Source organism: Pagrus major, chromosome 18 (genome assembly GCF_040436345.1).
Source record: "Pagrus major chromosome 18, Pma_NU_1.0".
Taxonomy (NCBI): domain Eukaryota; kingdom Metazoa; phylum Chordata; class Actinopteri; order Spariformes; family Sparidae; genus Pagrus; species Pagrus major.
The window spans coordinates 34,445,062-34,463,511 of NC_133232.1; the positions used below are offsets into that span (position 1 = coordinate 34,445,062).

The 18,450-nt window shown below is 39.3% G+C and overlaps 3 protein-coding genes across 4 annotated transcripts in view; all 3 read right to left on the bottom strand.

Moving 5' to 3' along the window:
• cxcl14 (chemokine (C-X-C motif) ligand 14) overlaps nt 1-18,450 on the bottom strand; it is a 141,694-nt gene that overhangs the window by 51,522 nt on the left and 71,722 nt on the right. The window lies entirely within an intron of this gene.
• On the bottom strand, nt 619-8,140 carry LOC141013472 (uncharacterized). The gene is made up of 5 exons (XM_073487221.1): nt 6,049-8,140; nt 5,898-5,966; nt 5,033-5,155; nt 1,991-2,077; nt 619-1,096 (listed from the first exon to the last, which is right to left on the bottom strand). Exons 1-5 carry the CDS (start codon nt 7,973-7,975, stop codon nt 870-872), a joined length of 2,433 nt encoding a protein of 810 aa, XP_073343322.1. The 5' UTR covers nt 7,976-8,140; the 3' UTR covers nt 619-869.
• LOC141013052 (uncharacterized) lies at nt 8,502-17,898 on the bottom strand. Its single transcript, XM_073486589.1, has 13 exons — nt 17,469-17,898; nt 15,728-15,836; nt 14,466-14,628; nt 14,160-14,352; nt 13,206-13,307; nt 12,616-12,717; nt 12,025-12,126; nt 11,336-11,443; nt 10,595-10,696; nt 10,005-10,106; nt 9,414-9,515; nt 8,878-8,946; nt 8,502-8,507 (listed from the first exon to the last, which is right to left on the bottom strand). The coding sequence occupies exons 1-13, from the start codon at nt 17,514-17,516 to the stop codon at nt 8,502-8,504; spliced, it is 1,308 nt and encodes a 435-aa protein (XP_073342690.1). The 5' UTR covers nt 17,517-17,898.

Consider the following 18,450-nt stretch of genomic DNA (forward strand, 5'->3'; position numbering starts at 1 on the left):
CAAGGTCCCCACTAATTACATGTGATTATTGGGGACCTTGCACCAAGTGTATTTGTTGCACACTTGGAGTACACTTCTTTATAATTTACCAACATGCTCACCTGATAACACAGGAATACAGACACGGTAAGTTACGTGGTCGCTCACTGCGGCGCTCTGTTTACTATAGCACGTACGCGCCTTCCTGACCCTGATGACCCCTACCTGGACCCCTGGCTGCCCACAGTGCCTGCACTAATCTCTATTCTCTGCCTCACATTAACACACACACTCTTACGGTTACATTCATCAACATTCAGACCAACTACTGTGAATAAAATAATGGTGAAATATGAAATAATAATAATGGTGAATAATAATTAAAATAAAAATAACTGCAGATGGGGGTGCCCATGTTTCATAAACAACTGTACTTATGGGTCCCACATATTACTAATGACAAATGGCAAGCATCTGAATAAATCAAACCGTCAAATGAATGTGAATATTGATAGATTAAACTAATTTTTTTTTTTTTTGGTAAATCAAGTCAACACATAGATATTGCACACTCACATAAATTGTATGACAACCATTTTTATTGAGTGCAACTGAACAAATTGACTCAAATTGGTTCAAATGGCATACAAACAAACAAAAAAACCCTCCTCTTACGTTTTAACATAGGACTGCAGGAAGAATAGTCTTCCCACAGTGATGACTAACGGGGATCCGTGATGAATAGTAAACAATGAAAGGGATTCCCAATATGTATATTTAAAACAAAAAATCAAACATAAAATGTTGACATCTTTTTAGAGGACAATGTTCAAATTGAAATGTGTGTAATGGGAAAAAAATGCCTTACCAGGGAGTTGGTAACTTAAAAGCTAGTTACATTGCAATTTCTTTTTGGAGGCTGAAATGCGGTTATAAACATAAAATTTCAGGGTCTGCCAGTCCCGGCTCTGAAGGGCTTCTGGTTCAGCCCTTAAGCACTTCTCGCAGTCCATTTTTCCTGGTACAATGCAAGATGTGATGAACTTCTTCATATGCCTTTCCACCGCCTGCACTTCTGTCTCCTGCCAGGGCCTTTTCTTCCTCTGTGTGGCTTTGCCTTGAAGTGGTGAGAAAAAAAGGAGTTTTGTGATTGAAACAGTTAAGGAGAGTATGTGCTTGATTTCCAATCTAAAGGTCTTAACCCTTTCAGTAATGGATTAGGTTCCTCAATCAAAATGAAAATATTTACTTACATTGTCAGTCAAACATCAATCTGCGTACTGTCATTTGGACTGACTTAATCACAAGGGAAAAGCAGCAGATGTTTTGAATTATTTCTTTTTTCCAATAAGATACATATTGTGTTGAAAATTAAGAATATGAAAAGGCCACATCACTATTATTGTGACAAACAGTTATCAGTATTATCACAGTATCGTTAAAATATAATGTGGCAAGGTGAAGAGCGCCGGGGCAGGGATTGAACCCACACCTCCTGGGTAAGAGTCATGCGCGCTTGCCAGTCACCCAAAGGGACATCCCTTTGGCCAAATAGCCAGGGCACATGATCAATTGGCATAAACATTGAAATAAATAAATGGCATATAAAGTTGAGAAAAAATTAATGAATTATGTTGGTAATACCTCTGTAACCTTCAGGAACAAATTTTCAGGAAACCAAGGAATGTGTAAAAGTAAAGTTAAAAAAAGTTACAATTTTAACCATAAAAAAAAATTGTATGTAATATAGAGACTTACTTTTCTCATAATTTTACTTTTTTGCTATGTAAGATTTTTTTTTTTGTGAGATTTTTTGTGATTTTTTTTTACAAGGTAAGCTTGGGGCAGCAACAGTTGCATCTCAAAAGAGAAGCAGAAAATAAATTGAGATAATTACATTTCAATGCAAAATTACAGACAAGTGTGCCCACAATAATTTGATTATAATCTATATTTTAATTTGTACAGTGACAATACATTCTCTAAAAAGCAGCATGATTTTTGAGTTTACCTTTGGAGGAGGACCTCTTAGCGCCGACTCCTGATGGCATCTCATCATCTGATGATGGTGGTTTGCGTCTCTTTCTCAGGTGTGCTCCTATGGAAAATTATTTTTAAAAAATTGTGTGAAATTGTGTGTCTTACATTTCAGTACATAAACTTCTGTAGAGACACAGTCATACCTACAAAGACTATACGCTGTTTCCCCAAAAATAAACCCTGGATCACAAGTGACATAAAGGCAATCCTCAACCAAAAAAAGGAAGCTTTTAGAAACGGTGACAAAGAGTGGCTCAAACAGGTACAACATGAGTGAAGAAGAGACTGAAAATGGCTAAGTTGGACTACAAAAGAAAGATTGAGAGGAATTTACAACACAACAACATCCGTGAGGTGTGGAAAGGAATCAATACCATCTCTGGCTACAACAAAAAGACAAGACAGCCAATAGTGGGTGATGTTGGAAGAGCTGACTAACTTAATCAGTTCTTCAACAGGTACAGGTACATCTCCACTGCTGTAGCTACTCCCCTTCTAACACCTGTTCCTCCACCCTTGTCTGTCACAGAGACAGGGGTGAGGTTGGAGCTCGGGAGACTTTGCTATGGGAAGGCAACTGGTCCAGATGGTGTATGTCCTGTGTTGTATGGATTAATGCAGAGCATATGGAACTATAGTGGTTGTTCAAGACCGGACCTTTTGAAGAGTAACACACTGGTGAGTCCAGCCCGCGAAAGACAGTGTTCATTCATCCGAGTGTTATGTTCGTACTAAGTTAATTAAAGGAACGAAAGATGATCACCGAGTGACAGCGAAACATTTACATAACACTACATGTCCAAGGCTGATTAAAGACTGTGCTGCCCAACTGTGTCAACCGCTACACAAGGGGGCTGTCCCATTTGTCAACACTTGGCTGAGTGCGCTTGGTTACGCACACACTTTGGGGACGTCCTGCCACGCTGAACGTACATTTGCAGATAGCGTAGCCCACCGATCCAGAGCGCAGGCTAGACGGACAGATAGGCAAACACAAACTGGACCACCTGATGCCCACCAGCAGGAAGCCAAGACCGACAAGGAGGTGCAGAGTCTGCGCATGCAGGGGCCGGCACAGGGAGACCAAAATGTGGTGCACATCCTGTTGTGTCCCCTTGCACCCAGGAGAGTGTTTCACAGCTTAACTAACAAAGCTGAACTATTCTGTGTAGTGGTGAAAACACGCACGCACGCACACACACGGCCACACACACTCACAAATGCAAGAGGAGAGGAGAAGAGGAGAGGAAGGAGGAGAGAGGAGAGGAGAGAGGAGCGGAGGTGTTGAGAGAAGAGGAGGAGAGAGGAGAGGAGAGGAGATGAGAGAAGAGAAGAGGAGAGGAGAGATGAGAAGAGGAGAGGAAGGAGGAGAGAGGAGAGGAGGTGATGAGAGAAGAGGAGAAGAGAGGAGAGGAGGAGATGAGAAGAGAGGAGAGGAGAGGAGGAGAGGAGATGAGAGGAGAAGAGAGGAGATGAGAGAAGAGGAGAGAAGAGGTGAGGTGAGGAGATGAGAGAAGAAGAGAGGAGAGGAGAGGAAGGAGGAGAGGAGAGAAGAGGTGAGGTGAGGAGATGAGAGAAGAAGAGAGGTGAGGTGAGGAGATGAGAGAAGAAGAGAGGTGAGGAGGCGAGGAGATGAGAGGAGAGGAGGCAAGGAGAGGAGAGGAGATGAGAGGAGAGGAGGAGAGAGGAGAGGAGATGAGAGAAGAGGAGAGAGAAGAGGTGAGGTGAGGTGAGGAGAAGAGAGAAGAGGAAGGAGGAGAGAGAAGAGGAAGGAGGAGAGGAGAGGAAGGAGGAGAGAGGAGAGGAGTCACATGACACGCACTCACGCTGACAGGCACGATTCGCTTTTGCTGTGACGTTCTGTACAAAAAAGTTCATTTTTGTCAAGTCTTGAAATTGCACACAGTTACATATTTGTAAATAAATTATTGTTTTGCAATCAAAAGTCCTTTCTCAGTGTTGTTTTATAGAAGGAAAACACTATTCAGATGTGTGAGGTGTCACTAAAGCAAAAAAAATATTAACTTCAAAGTCACTGTTCTGCTTGACATGTTTTTTTTCACAAAAAGCTCGTTTTCTCAGAGTTTTGGTCAAAAACTGGTGTTTTTGGTGAAACCAGCCTATGTTCTACTCCTGATTACGAAAGAACGGAAAAAGGTAGAAACAAACTTTTTTTTCCTGGCGAAAGAAGAGTCTACTCTTTTTTCTGGTAGCCTCTGTGCCTACATACTCATAGAACACAATATTCTGTGGGTCTTGAAAGATCAGTCAAAATGCTCTAAAACGGCTGGCAGCCAATGAGTTAAGAAGGCTGGCTCTGTCATCGGAGTAAAGATGGACTCTCTGGGGGAAGTGGTGGAGATACACACAATGAGGATGGTAGAGGCCATCCTGAACAACACGGATCATCCACTCCATAACACCTTGATGGATCAAAGAGGCAGCAGTGGTGGACGACTCCTCTCTATCCGTTGCAGGACAGAGAGATACAGAAGATCTTTCCTACCAACAGCCATCAGACTACACTTATTACGCAAAGGGTAGATGAGCTACAGACTACATAAATTTCCTTTCAGGGATAAATAAAGTGATTGTTCTATTCTATTAAAGTTTTATTAAAAGTAATGTTAAAATCTTGTCTCGATCTTGTGAACCCAATCAAACCCAGTCACCCAAATAATGTCTCATCTCGTGAGCTGGGTGTCTCTGCCCACCCCTATTATTTCACTGTATTTATTGCTACCACTATATGAGCACGGCAAGAGTAATGATTTTAGCCAATTCAGCTTTTTATTTCAATTGATATTAAAGCTACATGTAGTTGAATAGCTTCTACAAAATGCATTTCACTACAAAATAATGCTATGCATTTAACTGTTAAACTGCTCAAGCCTTTTGAACAAGGGACAAGTGGTTGGTATTGGAGCCAATTATTCCTAATGTTTATATCATCAGAATAGTTAATGATTTTAGTCCAAATTCAAACACGAAGTGCATTTTAAAAACTACTAACCTTTGGAGGAAGACTTCTTAACGCTGACTCTTGATGGTATCTCATCATCTGATGAAGGAGGTGTGCGTCCCTCTTGTGGTACTAGTGGCGTTTCATTCTTCTCAGGAGGGGGAAGTGTCTCTTCTGTTTGTGGTCATATGGAAAGTAACCTTTTCAGAGTCTCATAGCATCTTGACAGTTAACAATTGTAAAATGTGTATTTAACCTATATAACCTAACCCTATGTAATAGAGAAACATAAAAGTCTTCAGCTGTTTAGTAAATGTAATTGTTGCAATTTGGTCTTGATTTTTTTCCCCTAAAATTGACATAGAGGTATCATCATCACAATGCACTTAATATTTCATATCTTTGAATGACATTTCATCATGTATGTTATCGTTTAAATGTTTAAGCCAACAGAAGTACAGGATTGGCAAAATCATATCAGTGTGTGTATAAGTACCTCATGAACATTTTGAGCACATTGTGACAATGTATCAATTATACTGATCATGTGATCATTTTGGTCACAATAATGGTGACATGACATTTCAATATCATTAGATCTCTACTTGACAAGAGAAAAACAGGAATTACAGTATGTTTGATTTCAGAACACATTGCAGTGCAGTTATGTGGGTTTCTTTTACATCATGTCCACATGCCATTTTATTGATAGCCCATTTGAAGAAAACACACTGCATTAACAACAACCCCCCACCCATTACTGTATGTGGAAAAAAGCTAACAAAAACAGATATTTACCAGCTAAATTCACAGTGCTGAAACTCATTTATGTACCTTTACACGCTGGGACCTCAACAAAAGCGAGTTTATTAAAATAGAAGAAAAGTATGTAACCTTCTGACAACACAGTACATACCATCATCAGTAGGTGGAGGGTTTCCCTCGTGCATGTTCTCGTCATCTTCGTCACTGTCGAGAAGTTTTTCTGTAGAAGTCATATAAAGTGCAGTTTACCCTTTTAATCAAACAAAAAGGAACAGATGGCAAATACAGAAAAAACAACATACCATCTGGGTCTATCTCTACTTCATCCAAAGTTTTCCCATGAAACTCAGCCACTCTTCCCTGCTCGAGAGCCATCAGGAGTTTGCTGACCTTAGCAAGCTGCAAGGTCTTCTCAGGCAACCGGTAAAACTCTCTGTGGACTCTAATGTCATGGCCGAGAAAATTGGCCAACTGGTCCATCTCTGTGTTTGTCATGTTTAACACTGTTGACAAGGTTGCTGCATGCTTGCGCAGTTTGGTCGATGTCAGTGCCCTGGGACAATCAGCACCACATTGCTTTGCAAAGGCACGGAAGCAGTCTGACCCTCGGAAGTGCGTCATGGCCCCTGGTCGTGCAAACATGTGGTCGTTGTCTTTCAGAACCCCGCAAGCTTCTCTCTGTGACACAAGGAGTTCTATGGCATTCAGCATTTTAGGAGTGAGAAGAATTGGGACTGGGCGACCACGCTTTCCTCTGACAACAATCCTAGTGAAGTGTCTGCAGAGTTTTTTCTCCACTTCGGAGAGTGCCCAGTCCAGATCATCGTGTGGATCAGAAGTGTCTCTTGAAAGAAATGCAGATAGGGGCATGCTTGCCACCTCTCCCTCCCTGCGGCGGTTAAAGAGGATGAGCTGGACAAGACACACCTTTGTCAGCTCCTTCCAGGCTTTTGTAGAGGGACTTTCAGAGAGGAATTTGGACCATTTATCTTGCTCTTGTGTGAGATATGCGTGCATTTTTTGGACATCTTTGGTGAAGGGCATGACACTGGGCATATTCCACTTTGCTTCCCTAATGTTCCTCAATGCTGTAGCTGAGATCAACTCATGCCACTTTTCCTGATGGACCACTTCAAAGTTGCTGGCATTCTTAACAAGCTTTTCATCATTTGAGATTAAACCCTTAGCTTTTAAGAGTTTGCTTATTTTAACTAAGGAGTTCCCAAGTTTGTTTGCTAGAGATGGAATCAAGAACCTGTTTGATTCACTCTCATACCCGCATGTAAGCTTGACAGCTTTAATAGTCTCCATGTACTTTTTGGGACTAATGAAATCTTCCATATTTTTCAAGGAAGTCACTCTCCTGGCACTGTGAATCAACCTTCCCAATTCTCGCATCTTCTCTCGCACTTGCAGTTTATTCTTTGCTGATATCCCTTTTTTATTTAACAAGTGTTGCCCAAAATCAATAATGACTTGGTCATTTTTTACTATGTGTGCGATCGGGTCAGGATTCATAGAAGTAATTACTCCCCACAACTGTTCACTTGTGTTTGTCGGCACAGGCCCTGTGTATGTACACATGGACTGAACACGGTTCTTTCCTGGCTTGGAGGCGACTGATCCAGGTTTGAGTTGACAATTACGCATGTGTCGCCACAGGACTTTGCGTGTGTAAAGTCCTTGACAGTGTGCACAGTGCATAAAGTCATTTCCCTGTGCCTGTTTAGGAGGACGTTTAAATGGCACTAATTCTCCCTTTCCTGACTGCATGACAGAAGCATTGTGAGCATAGTTTCCTTTGTTCCGAATATAATCCAACTGTTTTTTTCTTTCCTTTGAGCCCTTTGTAAAGCTTAGAGCCCGAGCAACATCAGATTTACCATCATGTGCATGTTCTAAATGCCTTGCCATTTTAGCATAAGGCTTAGAACAATACAAGCAATAATGTCTCTTATCATACACTCTTTTCCCAGCCTTTCTTTTGCATGGACCAACAACTACGATGCCTATGCTTTGACTTGAAGAGGGTTGTTCATCTGCTCCATTGGAACAGGGTTGTTCATCTGCTTCACTGGAACAGGGTTCTTCTTCTGCATCACTGGAACAGGGTTCTTCTTCTGCATCACTGGAACAGGATTCCTCTTCTGCTCTGACTTTAGATGTATGACTCTGCTTGTCAAATTCCATGCTGTCTGGTGTTGTAGAGTCACAGATAGGGGACCACATGACAGATTTATTATCAACATATTGATGTTTTCTTGTTGAGGTTGGTTTGAGTTTGAGGCTAGCTTCACTGTCAGTATCACTTTTGGAGGTGGTATCGGGGATGAAATCTTCTCCACTCTCTGGCGTAGTACAATAAAGTTCATCTGAATCTTCAAAAACGGTGTCCTTCATCTGAAATAAATTCAAATACTGTTACAATTGGGTAATTACAATGAAATTGAAAATAAAAAAATATTTTGAAATTCCTCTAAATCCATTTTTCTTTCATGAAGAAAGAAAGTGCTGGATAGATCAAAGTGAAAAAACTTGTCAACAATTAAAGTGCTCATTAGCAAATGTCATTGCAAAAAATATATCTTAATGACTCAGCTTGTGCCAGGGAGGCAGAGCAAACAAACACATTTCAACTGTCAGCCAGCCTTCCTCTTGTATAGTCTGTGGATTGCTAACAGGTGTGTCAATTAAGGTGTGAGTTGTCTAAAACATATATGGGTTAACATGTATTTATGTCATGTGATCATCTGAGCTATGACTACAAGATGAAACCTCACACCTTACAGTAAATGACACACCAATTGGCAATCCACACACTATCACAAAAAAGACTGACAGTCAAAGTGTTTTTGTTTAGATTTAGAGTGCATTAGTGGCTTCTTTTGTATGCTTTTTCATCATGGATTTCCTTTAATGGTAAGTTGACAATCAATGATTTTTTTTTTCCTTTTGAAAAAGTATGGGAATTAGGTCCTTTTGCTTGTAACAATTGCTAAAATTTAAATTTAATTTGGTGACATAGTCCATTCAATAATATATGATTGAGGGTCCAAATACATTAGCAGTAAGTAAAAAAACAACTTCTTTTTAATCTGTTTTGTTTTTCCCCACATGATGGATAAACTTACAATGACACTTTTAGTCCGTCTCAGTCTTGGTACGAAAACCTCAAATGTGTCCTGGGGCACTGTCATAGCCTGCAAATAAAAAGTGAAAATATATATGTGAATATTTACCATTAAAGAATGTTTAAAATGTAATGTAAATGGAGTTAGAAATCCCCTCCCCAGCCCTCTGGCTGCTTTCACACGTCTTGAATCAAACAGGCTTTGTGGGGACATTTCTATACACAATATTTCAGTTCCTTATGGGGACCATGTTAAAACATTTTACACACACTTTTTACTCAGACACTTAGTGAAAGTGTGGTGTGGGGACACCGTGAGTGTCCAGAATAGAGTGATAACTAAACAAGAGAATAATCCCTGTGATAAATTAAATCTGCCTGAAATACTCTGCTAACACTAACATTTTGAATGCATTATGTGAAATTGCCTGCCATGTTAATGCACAACACATTATCATGAAAATGAATGTCCATCATCAGAAATGCTCAGATATAAAGAGAAAAATAACATAAAAAAAGTGATGGATATGTAAATACCTGTTGAGTGTTGCTTGGACCAGCAGCATCATCCATCGGATTCACAGACAGGGATGGACTAGAGTCATGTGAAGCCACATCATCAGCTGCAGTGCTGGTCATCTTAGTAAAACAACATGTCAGAATATGATATAAGAAACCAATAGTCAAACTCAAGTAAACTTTATAGAATACAAAAAGAGTGAACAATTATGCAGACTCATTCCTCTCTATCTTGCCAACCTCTGTTCTCACACATCGTAAAATCAAACAGGCTTTGTGGGGACATTTCTATACACAATATTTCAGTTCCTTATGGGGACCATGTTAAAACATTTTACACACACTTTTTACTCAGACACTTAGTGAAAGTGTGGTGTGGGGACACCGTGAGTGTCCAGAATAGAGTGATAACTAAACAAGAGAATAATCCCTGTGATAAATTAAATCTGCCTGAAATACTCTGCTAACACTAACATTTTGAATGCATTATGTGAAATTGCCTGCCATGTTAATGCACAACACATTATCATGAAAATGAATGTCCATCATCAGAAATGCTCAGATATAAAGAGAAAAATAACATAAAAAAAGTGATGGATATGTAAATACCTGTTGAGTGTTGCTTGGACCAGCAGCATCATCCATCGGATTCACAGACAGGGATGGACTAGAGTCATGTGAAGCCACATCATCAGCTGCAGTGCTGGTCATCTTAGTAAAACAACATGTCAGAATATGATATAAGAAACCAATAGTCAAACTCAAGTAAACTTTATAGAATACAAAAAGAGTGAACAATTATGCAGACTCATTCCTCTCTATCTTGCCAACCTCTGTTCTCACACATCGTAAAATCAAACAGGCTTTGTGGGGACATTTCTATACACAATATTTCAGTTCCTTATGGGGACCATGTTAAAACATTTTACACACACTTTTTACTCAGACACTTAGTGAAAGTGTGGTGTGGGGACACCGTGAGTGTCCAGAATAGAGTGATAACTAAACAAGAGAATAATCCCTGTGATGAATTAAATCTGCCTGAAATACTCTGCTAACACTAACATTTTGAATGCATTATGTGAAATTGCCTGCCATGTTAATGCACAACACATTATCATGAAAATTAATGTCCATCATCAGAAATGCTCAGATATAAAGAGAAAAATAACATAAAAAAGTGATGGATATGTAAATACCTGTTGAGTGTTGCTTGGACCAGCAGCATCATCCATCGGATTCACAGACAGGGATGGACTAGAGTCATGTGAAGCCACATCATCAGCTGCAGTGCTGGTCATCTTAGTAAAACAACATGTCAGAATATAAGAAACCAATAGTCAAACTCAATTAACTTTATAGAATACAAAAAGAGTGAACAATTATGCAGACAGAATCTCCTAGAGGAGATGCATGTCAGCATGCACAAAACGTCAAGAGACAACAACCTCATAGTAAACATTCCTCTCTATCTTGCCAACCTCTGTTTTCACACATTGTAAAATCAAACAGGCTTTATGGGGACATTTCTATACACAATGTTTCAGTTCCTTATGGGGACCAGACTACCAGTAGTCTGATTTTCCAAACACAGTTATTACCCAGACAAGAAAGGGTGAAGGTGTGATGTGGGGACATCGTGAGAGTCCAGATTAAGAGTAATGATTAAATAAGTGTATAATCTCATTGATACATGAAATTTGCCTGAAATACATAGCCAACATTAACATTCTTCATGGGTTATGTTAAAGTGTTTTTCACACTACACTATCATCAAAACTGTGGTCCTTCCTCATTAAAGCTACTTAAAAAAGTGAGAGAACTTCAAAAACGTGATAAAGAGCCTCGTCAATGCTTTCAATTGTACGTCACTTTGGATAAAAGCGTCTGCTAAATGAATTGTAGAATTGTAAAGAGAAGTGAGTAAAATGTATATATACCTCTTGGAGAGTGTAGTTTGTACGCCTAGCATCATCCATGTGACTCAGAGATGGGGAAGAGGGATGAGAGTCACCTAAAGCCACATGTTTGGCTGTAATGCTGGCCATCTATAAACACATTGAACAATGATACAGTTTCAGAATATGATCGATCAAGACACCAATGGTGAATCTGATGTAAGCTCTGTACAACACAATAGGGAAAAAACAAGTGAACAATTGTCCGCACAGAATCTCTCTCGAATGAAATGCATGACACCGATTTCTGAGAGAAAACATCAAATATCATGGTACCCATTCCTTCCTACCCAGCCAAGCTCTGGCTGCTTTCACACGTCTTGAATCAAACAGGCTTTGTGGGGACATTTCTATACACAATATTTCAGTTCCTTATGGGGACCATGTTAAAACATTTTACACACACTTTTTACTCAGACACTTAGTGAAAGTGTGGTGTGGGGACACCGTGAGTGTCCAGAATAGAGTGATAACTAAACAAGAGAATAATCCCTGTGATAAATTAAATCTGCCTGAAATACTCTGCTAACACTAACATTTTGAATGCATTATGTGAAATTGCCTGCCATGTTAATGCACAACACATTATCATGAAAATGAATGTCCATCATCAGAAATGCTCAGATATAAAGAGAAAAATAACATAAAAAAAGTGATGGATATGTAAATACCTGTTGAGTGTTGCTTGGACCAGCAGCATCATCCATCGGATTCACAGACAGGGATGGACTAGAGTCATGTGAAGCCACATCATCAGCTGCAGTGCTGGTCATCTTAGTAAAACAACATGTCAGAATATGATATAAGAAACCAATAGTCAAACTCAAGTAAACTTTATAGAATACAAAAAGAGTGAACAATTATGCAGACTCATTCCTCTCTATCTTGCCAACCTCTGTTCTCACACATCGTAAAATCAAACAGGCTTTGTGGGGACATTTCTATACACAATATTTCAGTTCCTTATGGGGACCATGTTAAAACATTTTACACACACTTTTTACTCAGACACTTAGTGAAAGTGTGGTGTGGGGACACCGTGAGTGTCCAGAATAGAGTGATAACTAAACAAGAGAATAATCCCTGTGATAAATTAAATCTGCCTGAAATACTCTGCTAACACTAACATTTTGAATGCATTATGTGAAATTGCCTGCCATGTTAATGCACAACACATTATCATGAAAATGAATGTCCATCATCAGAAATGCTCAGATATAAAGAGAAAAATAACATAAAAAAAGTGATGGATATGTAAATACCTGTTGAGTGTTGCTTGGACCAGCAGCATCATCCATCGGATTCACAGACAGGGATGGACTAGAGTCATGTGAAGCCACATCATCAGCTGCAGTGCTGGTCATCTTAGTAAAACAACATGTCAGAATATGATATAAGAAACCAATAGTCAAACTCAAGTAAACTTTATAGAATACAAAAAGAGTGAACAATTACGCAGACTCATTCCTCTCTATCTTGCCAACCTCTGTTCTCACACATCGTAAAATCAAACAGGCTTTGTGGGGACATTTCTATACACAATATTTCAGTTCCTTATGGGGACCATGTTAAAACATTTTACACACACTTTTTACTCAGACACTTAGTGAAAGTGTGGTGTGGGGACACCGTGAGTGTCCAGAATAGAGTGATAACTAAACAAGAGAATAATCCCTGTGATGAATTAAATCTGCCTGAAATACTCTGCTAACACTAACATTTTGAATGCATTATGTGAAATTGCCTGCCATGTTAATGCACAACACATTATCATGAAAATTAATGTCCATCATCAGAAATGCTCAGATATAAAGAGAAAAATAACATAAAAAAGTGATGGATATGTAAATACCTGTTGAGTGTTGCTTGGACCAGCAGCATCATCCATCGGATTCACAGACAGGGATGGACTAGAGTCATGTGAAGCCACATCATCAGCTGCAGTGCTGGTCATCTTAGTAAAACAACATGTCAGAATATAAGAAACCAATAGTCAAACTCAATTAACTTTATAGAATACAAAAAGAGTGAACAATTATGCAGACAGAATCTCCTAGAGGAGATGCATGTCAGCATGCACAAAACGTCAAGAGACAACAACCTCATAGTAAACATTCCTCTCTATCTTGCCAACCTCTGTTTTCACACATCGTAAAATCAAACAGGCTTTATGGGGACATTTCTATACACAATGTTTCAGTTCCTTATGGGGACCAGACTACCAGTAGTCTGATTTTCCAAACACAGTTATTACCCAGACAAGAAAGGGTGAAGGTGTGATGTGGGGACATCGTGAGAGTCCAGATTAAGAGTAATGATTAAATAGGAGTATAATCTCATTGATACATGAAATTTGCCTGAAATACATAGCCAACATTAACATTCTTCATGGGTTATGATAAAGTGTTTTTTCACACTACACTATCATCAAAACTGTGGCTCATTAAAGCTACTTAAAGAAGTGAGAGAAATTAATGCTGGTCATCTAAACACATTGAACATGAATATTTTAGAATGAGAGATAACGATAAACCATTGGTTAATCTGCACTAACCTTCACAGCATTTTAGAAAATGAATGAACACTTGCTCAAGGTTCAAGTTTTAGACAAAAATCAATTGAATGAGATGCATACCATCATACTCAAAACATCAAACGTCATAGCATTTTTTTCAATAATATGCAATAATGAAAAAAATGTAGTGATAAATTATATTCATAATATTATACCACTAGGATTCTTTCAAAAGTTACTTTGATTCTGTTACACAGAGCCATTCTGTATAATGTGTACTGTATAACATACTTGTGTTCTCCATGGGCAGTCCCCGTCTCCATAATGATAGGTAATTTCTTCTCCTTCTTGAATATCATCCAAGGCAAACAAACAGAGGTGAGGCTTTCCATTCACATCAGTCCTTTTCATCTTACAATTTGGCCTCCTGTGTTCATCATTCACTAGCCGCCCCAATGACCCATCATCTCTTGAGGCATCAATGCTTAAAAATAGATGGGAACATGACAAAAAGAAAAACACCAGATCAGAGTCCCATTCACAATATTCTAATATGGTCTAGTGTGGTGTAGAATAGGTGGAGAAATTAAGTCTTACCACCATGTTTTCCCTCTCCACTTGAATGCAAACATAAACGCAGCACATGTTGGGTGGTAAACTCTTCTTCTGCTCTGATATTCTGCATCATTTATCATGTCCCCCCTATACTCAGCAACAAATTGTCCTCTGCTGATTGTACCCTTTGCAAATACACCACGTCCTGTAGAAGAAAGCAACAATAGTTTCAACAAAACAGGTAAAGCCATCCATTCTGCCATTAGGTCCATGGTAATGTGTACAACACAACTTGCAGAATAAAGATGACAATTACGAAAAATGACCTTGATATATTGTATCTGACTTAGAAGCTTCAATCTGGGGTTGAGCAGATCATTTTTTAATGATTACATTATTTCTGTCACACCCCTCATCTGTTTCCAATTATCATTATTATTACAAGAATTTTTGTATGTTGTGTTTTATATCATTCTAGTTCAAACCTTATCTAACCTATTTTCCCCATTTCAATCGTTTCATCACCTTTGCATTGATGTTACACCTTAACTGTTATTTCATATGAGGCTCACCATCTAAAGTGTTCTATACAAACACAGCTGGTTAAAGTTGATTAATGCTGACGTTCCGTCTCTGCAGTCTTCCTTGCACTTTAAACATATTCAACTTTTTCAGCTGGGAAAGGCCAAGAGTCCATTGGTACCACACAGACAGTGAACATTAGTATTCGATCTACTGTAACTATCTTAGCTTAACCAATATAGTTAATACTCTACTCCACAAAAACACACCCGATGCCAACTAACTGAGCAGTAAACACATACACTCTACATTGCTGCAGTGATGCTTTAGAGAGCCAAGTCTGCTTTACATGCTACACTTCACTGACTAATTTGGCTTGTTGTCTGAAAATTGCTCTCATACTCTCTCTCCCATAGAAAATTTCTCTCCTTTCTGCCCATGTTTGCGGTGCAGAATGCAGTCATGGTAGACAATGGAAGCGATACTGCACCCCTTACTTCCTGTAGTGTATTGCTACAACAAATGAACTCCTGCAGTTTTAATTACATTGCTTGCTCTTTGATTTTAGGTCTTTAAATAACACATCAAGCATAACATTATGTGTCAACAAATTGTTGTTGATGTCAATAATGTTGACTAATCATTGCAGCCCTACTAGTATCTAATGTAACCTCAGGTTTTGCATTTCATGCTCATCTGGTAATAATTGTGCATGTTTTATGCACAGTATATTGTGTATCATGTAAGTATTACCCAGCAAATCACATCAGACAACACCTTACCTTTCACTGCATTGATGTACTTGACTTCCAATTTGTCTGTTTTGTCGGTCCTTGAAATAACATGACAAATGGCATCCTGAAGGGGGCTGATCCTTCGTGGCATTTCAAACTTAAGAGAGAAAAAAAGAGTTTGCATTATATTCAGTCAGAATTCTTAGTCTTTAACACTATTAGAAATATCACTGTGTCCATGCCCTGCATGGATTAGATGTTTCTCTGCTCCATCACACGTGATTCAAATGATCAGCTGGATATCAAACTCTGCAAATGGCCAGTCATGCTGGACAGGAAATAAATAGCTGGTTGAATTTCATAATTTGTCATATGCACACTAAGGACACAGGTTTCCCTGCAGAATAAACTTTGTTCTTTTCTGTCACCAAGTAATGCTAAACAATATAAATCTGAAGTATAAAATAGATCAAAATATATACGTGTATATATATACGTATATACACTGTCTTAATATCTCCTTGCTTAATATAATATTCATTTGCATGATGCGGTTGAATCTGTGAGCATTGGGTCGCTAAGAAGACTGTTAAGAGCGGGTCAGCTCAATCTTACATTCCCTTCTTAGTGAAAGATCTTAAGCTAAGTGCGAATATGGGAAACGTGTTTTTCTTTAACAGGAGGCTCTAAGAGTGCTCTTAAGAAACTCTTAGCACTAAGATCTTCTTAACTGGATCTGGGAAACGTGGCCAAAGACATGTCTGTGAAGATTCTCAGTCATCCAGGTCATGGTATTCGTAGCAAGGTTTGTTGTAGGCAACTGGACTTGATAAGAGTTCTTGAAGACGTTTCGCCTCTCATCCAAGAGGCTTCTTCAGTTCTGACTGACTGGTTTGGGAGTTCAGGTATTTAACCACTGTGTGGTCGTTAACACCTAGAAGGGGCGTGTGTCTCAGGTGCCCCTCTTCCATTGTGTGGACCTTGGGTTTCACCTCATGATTTCAGGTGGGTATAAAACTTTCTGGAGAGTGATCTTAAAACTGCAATATATGTGGCAGATATATTATGTCTTAGACCACCTCCCCTGTTGAGAGATGGCCTTTCCAGGTTTTCCATGTTTTTGTTAACCTGGAAAGGCCATGAAGAACTGAACTGAAGAAGCCTCTTGGATGAGAGGCAAAACGTCTTCAAGAACTCTATCAAGTCCAGTTGCCTACAACAAACCTTGCTACAAGTGGCCAAAGACAGTTATCACTGCACACATGTGTACTGTGCTAATACAAATAAAGACACACAGTTATCACTGCACACATACTGTGCTAATACTAATAAAGACACACAGTTATCACTGCCAGAGCAGCAGTGTTTTCTCTTTGCAGCCTGTTACCTGTTTAACAAACACCTGCATGTCTTATTAACTAGACTAGAGCTAATAAAAAAATATCTGTGGTTGAGCACTAGTTAAGCACTCCCTCAAACTGAACTACATGCAACTATATTGTGAAAAACATGAGGCTGCAATCAGCCCATGTGAGCAATTTGAGCTAGCTATCCTGCTTAATAACCACAGCTAATTAACACAATTTTATGGTCCTTTACTTTGCATAAACCCCCTCATACAGAGTTACATGCAACTATATTGTGAAAACTCAGCAAAATACAAGGCTACACTTAGCACAATACTTAGCAATTAGAGCTAATTAGCTATCTTGTTAACTAGAGCTGATAAACAAATATCTGTGGTTGAGCATTGGTTTTATTAATTGTTCATTCATACAAATTTGCTTACCTTGTGTTTAACTTTTGCTCCATCTTCTTTTGTTGTCCTCTTTGCCATCTCTTGGTGGCATCTTCTGATTGTTCTTCCGTCAATGTGGATTACTACCTGTTACACTCTTTTGTCATGAAAATCCTTCTTTTTGGGGACCCGGATGTGGGTGGGGCATAACCATATATGAAAGGTATGTGTGTGTGGAGCAGTGAATGCAATATAAGCTAAAACCATGTGGGGGAGCTACTGAGCACCATTTACACACACACACAATGATCAAAAACATGTGTAATGGGCCAATGCTAAAAACTTCACAGGCACATGTGGAGCAGCTCCTGTATTGCTTTTTAACTGTTTCCCTCATGGGGACCTGATTTTTTGTCCCCATACCGCAGCTGGTCCCCATGACGTGACTGTGTATACAGATTTTTGTCCCCACAAAGATATGAAAACCAGTGCACACACACACACACACACACACACACACACACACACACACACACACACACACACACTACACGGGTGTCAGGGGAACACGGCACAATACAGCTTAATCTGGTGACAGAAAGTGATTCAGTAAAGATGGTAAAATGAGAAAACTGCTGTTAATCAGACGTATTTCTCAGCAGCTCTCGTCTCCAGATAAACTGCTGCACCTTCCAATGTGTCAATCTGATAGGATAGAAAGAAAAAGCCAAATGTCACAATAAAGAAATCACCTTTGCTGAACGTGATAACTGTCTCTCCCGCTGTTTCCTGTGTCCACATAGCATTTTATTGTATTCTTTATTCCAGAGTCTTTTTCCAACTGTTTCCAATGAGGAGCGAGCGTCTGACATCCTTCATCCTCCACATCGGTTGGCGGTTGTCTAGATATTGTTGTTATAGAGACAAGACACCTGAGCGCAGTCAGCACTTTCCTGCCTGAAAGAAAGAAAAAAAAAAAAAACGCTATGTGGACACGGGCCCTTAATCTTCAGTGACGGCTGAAGATTAAGGG

Bases quoted from the DNA above. Each gene is read 5' to 3' on its own strand.
- LOC141013472 (XM_073487221.1), bottom strand. From the start codon at position 7,975: ATGTGGTCCCCTATCTGTGACTCTACAACACCAGACAGCATGGAATTT. The intron at 2,078-5,032 runs GTTAGTAGTTTT...AATTTTCCATAG, and splicing joins TAAGAAGTCTTCCTCCAAAG to GAGCACACCTGAGAAAGAGA. The intron at 1,097-1,990 runs GTAAACTCAAAA...CACCACTTCAAG, and splicing joins TAAGAGGTCCTCCTCCAAAG to GCAAAGCCACACAGAGGAAG.
- LOC141013052 (XM_073486589.1), bottom strand. From the start codon at position 17,516: ATGGCAAAGAGGACAACAAAAGAAGATGGAGCAAAAGTTAAACACAAG. The intron at 13,308-14,159 runs GTATGTTATACA...TGTTTTACTAAG, and splicing joins ACTGCCCATGGAGAACACAA to ATGACCAGCACTGCAGCTGA. The intron at 10,107-10,594 runs GTATTTACATAT...TGTTTTACTAAG, and splicing joins GTCCAAGCAACACTCAACAG to ATGACCAGCACTGCAGCTGA.